This window comes from Balaenoptera acutorostrata, chromosome 3 (genome assembly GCF_949987535.1).
Source record: "Balaenoptera acutorostrata chromosome 3, mBalAcu1.1, whole genome shotgun sequence".
Classification (NCBI taxonomy): domain Eukaryota; kingdom Metazoa; phylum Chordata; class Mammalia; order Artiodactyla; family Balaenopteridae; genus Balaenoptera; species Balaenoptera acutorostrata.
The window spans coordinates 167,809,647-167,822,740 of NC_080066.1; the positions used below are offsets into that span (position 1 = coordinate 167,809,647).

Sequence of the window (13,094 nt, forward strand, 5' to 3'; positions counted from 1 at the left end):
TGCATTATATTTACAACTACTTACTTAGGATTTGTATTTGGTGTTATAAGTAATCTAGACATGACTTAAAGTATAAAGGAGGGTGCGGGGGAAGATGGGAGGATTGTGCGTAGGTTATATGTAAATACTGCACCGTTTTATATAAGGGACTTGAGCATCCATGGATTTTGGTATGGGGTGGCACGGGGGGGAGGGAGACTACTGGAACCAATTACCCACAAATACAGAGGGAGAACCATATAGCCTCTTATCTTATCTGGGTTCCCTGACTTGTATTTAGACCTTAATACAAAGTTGTGGATCTAACTGCTGAATGATGAAGTTTTGGGAGTTTCTGCCTGCAAACCAGACACACACAACAACAGCAGCACTTCTATCCAAATTGCTTCAGTACAGAGTATAGATGGAGGGTTGATAAAATAGAACACAATCTCAGGTAATGTCTCTGTTCTTATGTGTATTTTCCTTCATTTCTTCAAGTGAATCATGAAACAATCACAGGATCAGCAGGAGAAACCTATGAAGTATATTCAGGTAAAACATGTTTTCATTAGTTCTCCTTCTGGTGATTGGAATTTCTTTGATTTTATTATCCATAAAAACGTTGCCACTTATATTCAAAGTACATCCGAGAAATCTGATCATGAAGTTAGAATGCACATACCTCCTTCAGATACTCTTAGAAAACAGTGTCTCTCCATGAAAGCATGAGAAAAATACTTGTACAGCATCTTATTTGCTTTACCATTGCTTTAATGCACTTTAAAATTTATCTACATTAATTGGGAACAAAGAAACAAAAATAGACATTTCTTTGTTTTTCATAAATAACTACTCTCCATATTTGATAAAAATCTCAAAGCATTATTTTAACTTCCCACAAATATAATACATACAATTTTTTTTTTCTGAAATAATAAGGTCAGCAAATTAAGTATCTTGACACTAATATAACCACATACAACTGCTATTCTACTGACTTCCAGGAACAAAACAAAAACAGAAAACTTCTTATCAAGATGCTCTGGGTTTCCTTTTGCTAGTGTTAGGGATCTGGAATTATAATCACCTGCCAGTAATAATTTTATAGATTCTAGTTGATTGTCTACAAATAAAATATCGCTGACTCTGCTTTGTGAGTTCTGGATTTGACATGACACTGACAATACCGCATGGGACAGGCACTATACACACATGGAAATCAGAAAAAGTACTGAATGCCCTGGACTCGAACTACTGACTCAGTATGTGCCTCACTTGGCTCAGTAATAAATTCACCTGCACCAAACCCGTATCAAAAGTCACTACATCTCTCATATATATAATATATATTATTTATGTACACACCCACAACACATACACACTATACATACAGTTTGTAACAACATGAAGTAATATTGTCTTCAAATGATGTACCACAGACTGAAATAAATCCTGTAATTGTCATCAAGCTGCTAGAAGCTTTTGAGAGTTCTGAGCCAGGTTACTTAGTTACTTTCATCCTGCCTACCCTTCATTCACCCTGCTTTAATGTCTTGGTAGCTTTTTCTTTCAAAACCACCCTCCTCAACCTAGGCGTATTTCTTTCCCAGGATCACTTGATTGGACTTTGGAGGCAAGAAAGGGCATGCAGGGGGAGCAGGAAATCCTCAGCCACTGTACCTCACACCTGCCTAGATTTGTGATGTTCTCTGTCCTGTTGGCCACATTCGGTGTTAGAAAGCAGTTATTCAAAGCTTTGTCCCTCCTACCCCCCTTGGTCTTTCTGTAGAGCACAAAAGTGAAAGAAGCCTCTTTAGCAGGGGCAGCAGTTCATTAAAATATACAACTACATTTCCTAGCTCTGGGGTTCCCATTCTGTACTTGAGACTGCAGGTCACGGATGCTGTTATTAAGGTGCGGTGTGGGATCCATGAGGTTTTCTCCTGGCAGCCGCTGTCAGGATTAGTGCAGCCCTAGCCCAGGAGGAAAAGGCCTAATGAATACCAACTTGGAAACAGTGGTGTCAGCACGTTATTTAAGCTTGTACATTGCTCACAATTACACACAACACACACACAGGCTTATCACTGGAAACGACTACGAGAAAACATGACAAAGGTTTGCAAGGATAAACCAATAAGGCACCAAGAATACTTATTTTCAGCCAATTTAGACAACTTCAAAGTGTGAGGTTAATAATAGAAATTAAAATGACTTCCTAAGTCTTATCAACTGATTTACTGAGAGGTTACCTATTAGTTCCTTCTAAATCTTTACCCCCTAATCTGTGATGGGAGACGTTGCTTACAATTGAACCACGAAAGGGACAGCCCAAAAGCTGTACATGTGAAACTAAACTGGGCCTTAAATCCTCACTAAAATCACAGAGCTGGCTGTGAAGAAGCTGCTAAACCACCCCACAACCTTCCATTTTATAATTGTTTTCACGAGTATGGATTGTTTGCCTAATAAAAATAAAAATCAGAAGAAAACAGCATATGAGATGGAAATAGGGGGCGACCATAAATAGATGGGCTTCTCTGCCCTGGGTAGCGGGAGGGGTGGCTGAGGTAAGACTTGAGGGAAGCAGGTGGGCTTCATCTTTGAGGGAAGGGAGGGGGAGAGCAGCGGTGAGAACAGAGGCTGAAAACACAGGCAGCTCTGAGAGTTGGCCTGGACCTAGACCTCCAAATGCATTACCTGTATTGCCTCTCCTTGGCTTAGTATCCTTTGTCTTAACTGTCTTTTTTTTTTTTTTTTAAAGTAAATTGGTTGTTCTTTTTAGGTTTGTATGTTGCCAAAATGAAAAATAGTTGTTTTAACAGGAAGAATTAAATCACTTCAACCACATCATCCCACAACTTTTAGATACATTCTGCATCATCTTTACACTCCTCCACAAAAAAAAAAAAAAAAAAAAAGGAAGAGGAAAAACCCAAATTAGGCACAATGACCTAAGGCAGCAGAATAATCTATGTACTTTCTGGGAAGACATGTTAACTGAGGGAAGAGGTCAAGGTGATCAGAAAAGTTCCTCATTTGAAAAACAAGAGAGGAACTGGCCCTCAGGCAGGGGATCTATTTCAAGGTTCTAAGAAGCTTCTGAACAAGTAGAGGAATTAGATGTGCAAAAAGTTCTGTAGCTCTGTGTACAAGGTTTTGTCGAATATACTGAAATTTTGATTCAGAGGATGAGTGTGTAAGAGCAGTGCATTTTTATAAACGTGAATAGCTTTTGAAAGTCCATGAAAACTATAACACCAGGCTTCTTTCCACCAGCAAAGTGCTTAAATACACTATGGAAACTATACACTTGTTTACTTAATATCCATAATGTAAAAACTGACCTGGGCTTAAATCTGACTTTTCCAACTTTGGTATAAATGAAGCGCAAATCCCTACACTTGTTGTTTTTCTAGGGAGACATCCTCAAATTTTAATTGTTTTTGCCATTTTAGCTTCTTAAATTTAGTCCCCACTCAGTCCTGGTCACTGGTATTCTGCTGGCCAATGCACTGTCACCCCCTTCCCCAGTAATGGCCTCACACTCTTCTTGAATGAATGGTTAAATAGATTAGGAAAGCAAACAGAATTTTTAACAGTAAAGTATGTATGCATGGTGTGTGTACGTGTGTATTCATCAATACATAGGCTTTCATATATAAATGAGGGAATGGTTCAACAGATTAGAAAAGCAAACAGAATTCTCTAACAGTAAAGTGTGTGCTCATCACTATATAGGCTTTCTCAGAAGAGGAGGAAGAGAAAAATATATTGAGGTGAGGGGGAGGGGGGGAAACAGCTTTCCTTTTGCTACACTGATCCATGTTTTAAAAGCTTATGCAAGGGTGTTATGGGTCTCATTTGTTTTCAGAGGCCGCAGAGAGCAGTGTCTCGACGCTTTTGGAATATCTGGCTGTAATCTAGTCCAAAGTCCAGGGACACTTATTTTCCCCCATCGCTGCCAGTGTTTGTTCACAGGTAGCCAGCCTCCCTCCCCCCGGGTCAAGCACCTCCTTCAAGGGTGGGTGTGGTTTCTAATCACAGCTCTCCAGGAGAGGAGGAATAAGAAAAGCAAAAAGACTGTTTAACATGATAAAGGAGGTGGGTTGGGGGTGGAGCAGATAAGAGAGGTGTTGGAAATTTACTTAATTACAGGAGGTATATCCATTTTAGTCCTTAAATGTAAAAAGGAGCCCTCTTCAGCACTATCGCTAAGTCCTTCCAGAAGAAGGAAGTGGGTTTATTTTTACCAAAATGTTAACACAAGTTTAAAAAAGTGGGATCACCGAAGCCTATTAAGAACCACCCACTCCTCCGGCACAAAGCTGCCATCTTACCAGTCTAGAATTCAGGTTCAACCAATCACCATCCCTTAGGTTCGCACTCTTCCAAATATTTATTCCGGACACTGCAATGCTACCTCTAACTTATTCAAGCAAAGCTGGCACTGTTAAGAATGAGAATGATTACAAGTACTACAGAGAAGAAACCGAAGCTTGCTAAACGAAGCTAGGACGGACACATTAGAATCTCTAAACATTGCCTAACCTTGTCACTTTCCGGAGGCCCTAACCACATTATGCTCCCCTGCTCCTTGGTGTGACTTAGGGTGTCCCCTAACTTAGGAACTATAAACAGGGACAAGCAGCTCACCTTAAAGCATCTTGGACACTTTAAGCAGTGGAAGGAGAAACAACCTGGAAAAGCACACGGAACAACTTCCCAGTCACAGCAACTTTCACTGTTCACATTATGTTTAAAGACAAGTATAGGAAACATATTTTCCCAATTTAGACCACACAGTTCAAAGACACCTGAACCAACTTTAGGATTGTAAAGCCCCCAAAGCAAAGGTAAATTTTGTTGCCAAAATGCAACAAAGTTAAAAATTAAGAAAACTACATATAAATTAAAAACAGGGTTCCTCTTGAAAAGGCAGTAAGATAGAACAGACGTGAGCTGAGCCCCTTTGAGAAGTCCTGGGACAGGTACTCGCCTTGAAACGGTCCCTTTCCCCTCTCTCCAAGTTGCCCCGGGAGGGGGCATCAGCACCAAGAAGGTAAACGGAAGTGACCTTGGCAAAGCTACCAAACAAAACAACCTCCCTCCCTCAGCTCCCGGCCCCGGTCCCGGTCCCTCGGCCTCGGCCTCCTCCTACACGTGCGACAAGGACACCTGCTTGTGGTAGGCGGCGGCGGCGGCGGCGGGGCCCGGCGGCGCGGTCCTGCCCGTGAGCGCTGCGCTCGCCTCGGCGTAGTCCCCGGCGGCCGTGGCGCCGCCGCTCTTGTGGCCCCGCCGCGGGCGGCAGCAGCAGCGGCTGGTGAAGCGCCGCCACGACTCCACAGTCTTGCCGGACCAAATCCAAACGCCCGACGTGATGCCCACCACAAGGCACATGAAGTACTTGAGCATGAGCACCCAGTACTCGGGCTTGGCGCGCGGCTGGCCGGAGTCCGGGCCGGGGCACGCGCAGGTGAGCGCAGCCTCCCAGCTCTCGCGATAGTGCTGTTCGTACAGGTAGCCGGCCACCACGATGCTGGCTGGCACAGTGTAGAGCAGCGTGAAGATGCCGATGCGGATCATGAGCTTCTCCAGCTTGTCCATCTTGGTGCCGCCCTGCTTGATGACGCTGCGGATGCGGAAGAGCGACACGAAGCCCGCCAGGAGGAAGAGCGTGCCCACCAGCAGGTAGAGCACCAGCGGGCCCAGCACGAAGCCGCGCAGCGAGTTAAGGTTCTGGTTCCCCACGTAGCAGATGCCGGCCACCGGGTCCCCGTCCACGGAGCTCAGTGCCAGCGCAGTGATGGACTTGACACTGGGGATGAGCCACGCGGCCAGGTGGAAGTACTGCGCATAGCCCACAATGGCCTCGTTGCCCCACTTCATGCCAGCCGCCAAGAACCAGGTGAGCGACAGGATGACCCACCAGATGGAGCTGGCCATGCCAAAGAAGTAGACCAAGCAGGAAGACGACAGTGCACAGCGCAGGGCCCGTTGTCTCGTAGTGGATGTGGCTGTGCTCGCGGCTGCAGGCGACGCTGGCATGGCCCACGACCAGGCGCACCAGGAAGCCCAGAGACACGCACAGGTAGCAGGCTGACAGGAAGATGATGGGGCGCTCAGGGTAGCGGAAGCGTTCCATGTCTATTAAGAAGGTGGCCACCGTGGTGGAGGTGGAGATGAAGCACAGTACAGACCACAGGCCGATCCAGAAGGTGGCGAACGTGCGCTCGTCGGGGCTGAAGGACGGCTGGTAGCAGGGCACCGCGCAGTTGGGTACCTGGCCCGTCCTCACCTTGTTGTAAAGCGGGTACGACTCCTTGAGAATGGGCACGAAGGGCTCGCGGCACTTGCACACCGACGGGCCCCCGGCGGCGCAGTCGCTCCCCGAGGCCGGCGACCCCGGCAGGCCTGAGAGGGTGGGCTTGGCCGGGAAGGGCCTGGGGGGCGCCGTGGTGGCCTCGCTGCGGTTGTAATCCATGCACAGGACCTCGGCGTCGCGGCCCAGCACCGGGAGACGGTCGCAGCTCATGCGATCCGGCCAGGCAAAGCCATACTGGCGCATGAGCGGCGAGCAGCCGGCCTTGGCGCGCTCGCACACCGAGCGGCAGGGCGGCAGCGGCTTGTGGTAGTCGGGCAGGCAGATGGGCGTGTACATGGAGCACAGGAAGAAACGCAGGTCCGGCGAGCAGTGGATCTCCACCAGCGGCCAGAACTGGTGCACCTCCAGACCCGCCTCGTCCTGCGTGTCGTGGTTGAACTGGTTGGGCATGTGCGTCAGGTTGTAGCCGATGCCGCGGCACATGGCACTGTGATTTCCTGGCACACCGGGGCCTTGGAGGCGGCCGCCGCCCGGCCCGCCAGCTGCGCTAGGAGCAGCAGCAGCAGCGAAGGCGGCGCGGACGGGTCAGGCCGAGCCATAGCCCCCTCCCTCCCCTCGTCTCCCGCAGCCCGCGCGGGGCCAGCTCAGGCAGGGGAAACCGGGATCCGGGCTTCCCTCTCCGCCGACTTGTGTGGCGCCGGGACTGGCAACCTGTTGGTTTCTTTTTCTTCTAAAGAAATCCGTCCAAAGATAAACTGTTTCGGGAGGGCACTGCCTCCGCAGGGAGCGCTCAGCTCTTCGCTGGATAGGGCTGGGGAGGGACGGTTAGGGCTCCGATTCCAAGGAAAGGACTCTTTAAAAAAGAAGGTGGGGGAGAAGAATTGCAACCACTCCCAATTAGAGGGGCGTCAACGGCACAATCCCCGCAAGCGGTCTCCAAAACTCTAAGTTAACCTCTCTCCCTCCCCTCCCCTCCACCTCCAGGAACCAAACTACAGACTCCCCGCCCCTCACCCCGCCTCCCTTCTCGCAGGGCCTGCCAGCCTGCACCCCAAGGTCAGAGCGCTCAGCCCCCCGGAAAAGGGCAGAGGACCGGGAAAAGAACGGGGAGAAGGGGAAGGCGCGGGCTCTCACCTCTGAGGATCCTGAGAGAAGCAGATAGTCCGTAGGCAGCCTGGGCCCTCCGTCTCTGGGACACTTCGCTCAGAAACGCGACTCAGAGACAGGCTGGCATCGGGAAAGTTTGGCGATAGGCTGGGTACCCGAGGAGGCAGCACATGGCAGCAGGTGGGGGCGTCTCAGAGAGGGGGTCGCCCCCTGAACGAGGTCGCCGCAGACCGGTCATTCGCCCTCACCTCCTCCGGGGCCCCCCGCATGATCCGGGCGGGGCAGGACGGGGGGCAGGCCGTGCGTTCCACCAGGGTCCGGGAGCCGGACGGAGGGCGAGCGCGCCTGGCAGCACCTGGGCAAGAGGAAGGCGGTGTGCGGCGACCGGGGGATCCCGCCGCCTCACAGCACGGCGAGCAGCCAGCGCTGGCCCCGCCGGGACTGCATGGTGCGCGTCCGCCGCCGCGTCCCGCCCGCCGCTCTTCTCCTCCCCTGCAGGGGGATCCGCGCTCCAGCGGACTCCTGGGGGCGGTGGCGGTTCTCCCGGGACGCGCCGGGCTCCGCTCCTCCCCCGCGCTCTAGCACCCTTTGGCCCACCTCCGGCGGGTATTGAACTGCGCGCGGCGGCGGCGGCGGCGGCGGCGCTGGCCGCAGTGGAGTCACGGCCTCGGGCTGACTGGCCTCTCCCGTCCAGCCTGGGTCACCTGCTTCTAATGCCCGCCGGGAGGCTCCGCCCCGGCCCCGCCCCTTCGCGCTGGGGCTCGGTTGGTGGGCCGCCCCGCCACGCTCTCCGCGCGTCCCCGCCCACTGCCCCGCGGGCTCAGCCTCTCCCCAGGCGCCCTCCGGCCCCGCCTGGAGCTGGCAGCAGAGGAGCGTGGGCCAATCGCCGGCCGGGAAGCTATGGGGGGCGGGGCGAATGCTAATCACGCCTTCTTGAGACCCGGAGCGGGAAATCCTAGCTAGAAGTCCCTCCTGAGTTCTCTGCTGGCGTCCACTGGTGCGGGGCTCACTTTCCCGTAAAGTTCTAGCTTATGAACCCTAGCTTCCAGGGCACCTACCGGGTCTCCTATCTGCAGCTAAGCATCCTTAGAGTCCAGCGCTTGTTTAAAAGAACTGCTCAAAGAATCATTCTTAACCGTGGCACCTGTCTCCTCTCTGCGCTGCCCTCACCAGGTGAGCTCAAATTGAGAGAAGTACAAATGCTTACTGAGCCCCTACTGTGTGTCAGACGGCGCGTTAATCGTTCTCATCTTAATACAGGATGTCTCAGATCCTTACAACAATTCTTATAGGTGAAGAAACAGAGTTTAGAAGCATACCAAGGGAACCGAGCTAATGATAGTTCCCCCAAGAAAGCCACAACCTAGATAATCTTGTTTAGCGCGGTATTCCGACCGCCTAGCACAGAGTAGGCTCTCAAATGGCAAACCCGGGATTTGAACTGAGATAGTTGGGACGCGACAGCCACAGTTTTTACCACCTCCTCCCCCCTCCCCCCATATGCGACCGGTTATCTCCCAGGCTTTAACCTTTACTTTTGCATTTCGTAACAAAATCTTACTGTTGCGACAAGAAAGTGATTTTCTTTCTGTCTTTGGAAGACTCCAGACATGTTAGTCCTTTATCAGTTTATCGGGTTAAAAATCCAGGCAGTTCGAAGTCGCCCGCAGAGAAAAGCAACACTGGCTCCGGGCTCTGTGATGGGCAGGGGCCGGCCCCCCCACCCCCGCCGGGGGCTACCCGCTGCTTAGCTGCGCACCCGCGCGCCGCCGGGGATCCGGGGCGCACGGAGCTGCGGGAGCCCGCGCGAAGACCTGCTGGGCGCCTCGACCACTGGGACGCACTGTGACGCTCTCCAGATGGGTTATTATGCTGCAAGTTTTAAATGTCCTAAAAATGCCTCTTTTCTACATGTTCTAATTAGGTTGGAAGACTGAGGTGTTTAACATTCTTGAAATTCATTCACACGCTTACAAAGAGGGTTTGAATTGTTTCCCGCTCCCCCCACCCCTTCCTTCTACTGGAAGAAGGCGGAAAAAAGGCAGGAGGGCCTGAGTTCTTGAGGGACTCAGGACTGCACTTTAGGGCTGAGTCGTTCTTGTGTCCTGGATCCCACTTACACAGACTGGGAGACAAAATTGCAGAATAGCCCTCTTCCTCCTGCTTATCAACAAGACTTTGTGAGAAATAATGAGGAATACGTGTATTAATCCCAGCCTCAAAGTTAAAAGAAATAAATATAAATCTCTTCACAAACATTAAAACCGTTAATAAATATGTTTAAAATGTACTTTACCTCTTTCATTCCCTGGGATTCTACAGGTGCTTATATTTTTTTGGTTTTTTGGGAACTACTTGGCACTCAGTGTCGGCAAACATCCCAGGGTTGAAAGTAGTGGGAGTTGAAAAGCTATGGAATAGCAATCAAAAAGAAAGGGAAACCCTCAGTGGAAAGTATGCACAGATTGTGAACATGCCAAGAGAGGCTGCCTCATTCTGTGGCCTGTATGCAACATGTGTATTATTGGGGATGGACAAGTGTTGGCTAATAATAAAAATTATTTGAAGTTGGAGAATGTTAATCACTCATGCTGGAATTTAACCAGAATACATGTGTTATTTCACTTGGTTCTGACTCAAAGGATGTTATCTCCTAGTCTGTAAACCTCTCCCTTCTTAATCAACAGGGAGATGTTATTTTTGCTTGGAGATCTCTAATAATAGTAGTAATAATAGCGGGAAAACTTGGCCAAAAGAAACGTATTTTGCATTGTATAGCTTTTTGTATCATTTGAATTTTTGCTTTTCTGCGTATAGTATTTCACTTTAAAGGCAGTTTAAAATATGCTGTTTAACATGTATTAGGCAGGGTGCTACATAATTCATTTCAGTTAGCGCATTTGATCCTCACAACAATCAGATGGAACTGGCATCATAATGGCTTCCTTGAAGTTACATATTTAGTCCATGGAAAGGACAGAAATCACAATTTTCTTCTGAGTCATAGTTATTGTTTAACAAACTGGAAAACACTGAATTACTTTTAAAGATGCAATTTTTAAGCAACTAGAACATTGCCAGGCATTCTTAGCTATTAATTCACTCATCTATCCTTCCATCTAGCCATCCATCCATCCATCCATCCAAAAACACCAAATTTCTGACTTGAAGACACTACTGTTATATTAAACGTGTTGCTACAAAGTGGAATTCATGAGGTTCAACTTAAATTATTGTCCAAGGTGTACTTATTAATTGATGAAAATACGGAGGATCATGCCAAACATTCCATCTAGTAAGACTGTGACATTTTGAAAGTTTTGAAGTATTGGTTTTGGATTTTGTAATCAGAGAATAGTTATTGCATTTCTAATCTTACTATACTTGTACTGATTATACATATTGAGACACTTGAGAGTTCAATGCTATAGGAATGACTGGACAGGTAGCCTCTGTATACTCTTCAGTATCTTGATAATCAAGCCTGGAACAGTGTGCTGCCCATAGATGCCTTTGGTAAATATTTGTGAAATAAATGGATGAATAAATGGCAACTGAGATTAACTTTTTAAACTTTAGCAAGTGGCATTGAATCCTTGGATAAAGCTTACCTTATGAGCTATATATATCTCTGAGGTGGACCATACCCTGTTAAATGCAGCATGAGTCCAAACCTTGGCTCTTCCTTTACTAGCTGCCACTTTGGACAAGTCACACAACAGCTCCAGGTCCTCTTTCCTCATCTGTAAAGTGGAGTTACCCCTCATAGGGTTGTAGTGAGGGGTAAATGAATTTATATGGTGAAGAGCTTAAAACCATGTCTAGCACCTCGTAACTCTATTTAAGTCTGTTATTAGTTTCTACTGGGTTCATGCTATTTTTCTGTTTTCCCACTCTATTTTCTTTTGTGTATCACTTTAATAATGGGAAAAAAGTTACATTTTTTAGATGTACAGGCATACCTCAGAGATATTGTGGGTTTGCTTCCAGACCACTGCAATAAAGGAAATATCACAATAAAGTGAGTCACATGGATTTTTTGGTTTTCCAGTAATGTCTATAAAACTTATGTTTACACTATTCTTCAGTCTATTAAGTGTGCAAGAACATTCTGTCTTTAAAAAAAGTACATATTTTAATTTAAAAATACTTTATTTCTAAAAAATGCTAACCATCATCTGACAACTCAGGGTTGTCACAAACCTTCAATTTGTGAAAAAGCAAAGTCTGCAAAGCGCAATCAAATGAGGTATGCCTGTACTTTATGTCTGAGCACACTCCCAGCTGTCACCAGCTATCTCTAGCATTTAGATGTTAGCTAGATTTTATGCCAAAGCAGGGATCATTTCACTTGCCCTGGATCAAAGTGCGTACACCTGACATCAGCAACCAGCCCGCAAGTGTGCGAGTGTGCACAGGGCTGGCACAGGACAGACACCCACAAGCCAACTTGAAATCCCTCACAGGTATTTCCAGACTAGCTTTTTCCATGTCCTAGAGCATTTCTGATAACTCCTCTTCTCATCAGATCAGACACCTCTAGATGAGAAACCCAGACACTAATCAGAGGATTAACATGATGAGTCATTTATCCAGGTTCATAATAAGAATGCCTTGTTCACATTATAAGTGGAATCATTCAACTGTAATCTTTAGTCCTCTCCCCTCCTCCACTGTGGTGGAGATTATAGAAAAGTAAGAGCTTCTTTCTTCTTTCCCAGAGGCGATGGAAGCGCTAATCTTTCCCACTCTCAGCAATGGCTCTCAGCTGCACATTACAATCACCTGGGGAGCCTTAAGATCTACTGATGCTTGGGCCCTACTGAATCAGAATCTCTGGTTGACGGACCCAGACATTGTTTCTTGGTTTCGTTTTATTTGTTTATTTTTGTTGCCGTTTTGTTTTTAGCTCTCCAGGTGATCCTGATTTTCAGCTAGGGTCGAGAGCCACTGACATAGATGGTTTTGTTATTTCCTCAGCACAGCCCCAAACTTGGGCCTAGCTGGATCTTCTGCAGAAAAGGGTTAATCACATCATGATGTAAAATGGAACACCTCGGGAGAAAGTATAGAGAAGTACGTTCTAGTCTAACTGCATGTGAGTCTGTTTGGGCTGAAGGAAAGTGTATGTATATGAAGTAAAAAATATGTAACAGAATTGTGGTACAGGGCTGGCACAGTCAACAACAATGGTGGCCGCAACAGTAACTGATGGGTATTGGGCATTTCCAATGTGCATGCACTGTGCTAAGCATTTTACATATATAATCTCTTTTACCCCCAAGAATCCTGTGAGGTTGATATTATCAACCCCATTTTATAGATTAAGAATCTGAGGTTCAGAAAGTAACTTGCTACACAACGGCACACACCTTCCAACTTGGGTTTTCCTCGCTCCAAAGGCTATGCTGCCACTGATTGCAGGCCTCGTTGTAGGCCCAGCAGTAGAGGGTCCTGAAAACCACCAGATGGTAACTCTTGAGATAAGCAACTCCCCTTGTTCCTTATCATCCTTTTCCTGGGGACCAGGTCAAATTTTCAATTCTGGTGTGGCCTCTTGTGTGGGGGACTAAAGTACGGAAAAGCTGAGGGCTCTGGATTCATCTAGAATCCAGTATAAGTCTAGAGCCACTTGTTCATTGGGCTTTGCAGACCAGGCATGAGGTGGGGCACCCTTTAG

The 13,094-nt window shown here is 47.9% G+C and overlaps 1 protein-coding gene and 1 pseudogene across 2 annotated transcripts in view; one reads left to right on the top strand and one right to left on the bottom strand.

The window, feature by feature from the left end:
- LOC130707583 (cyclin-Y-like protein 1) overlaps nucleotides 1-13,094 on the top strand; it is an 88,768-nt gene that overhangs the window by 58,877 nt on the left and 16,797 nt on the right. The window contains exon 1 of one of the 2 annotated variants that reach the window (XM_057542727.1): nucleotides 8,405-8,587. The exons of the other annotated variant lie outside the window; for it this stretch is intronic. Within the exon in view, the coding sequence (XP_057398710.1) occupies nucleotides 8,446-8,587 (142 nt within the window). The 5' untranslated portion in view covers nucleotides 8,405-8,445. Of the gene's footprint in view, nucleotides 1-8,404; nucleotides 8,588-13,094 lie in introns of those variants that run through there. 2 annotated transcript variants of the gene reach the window in all.
- On the bottom strand, nucleotides 348-8,108 carry LOC103016465 (frizzled-5-like; annotated as a pseudogene).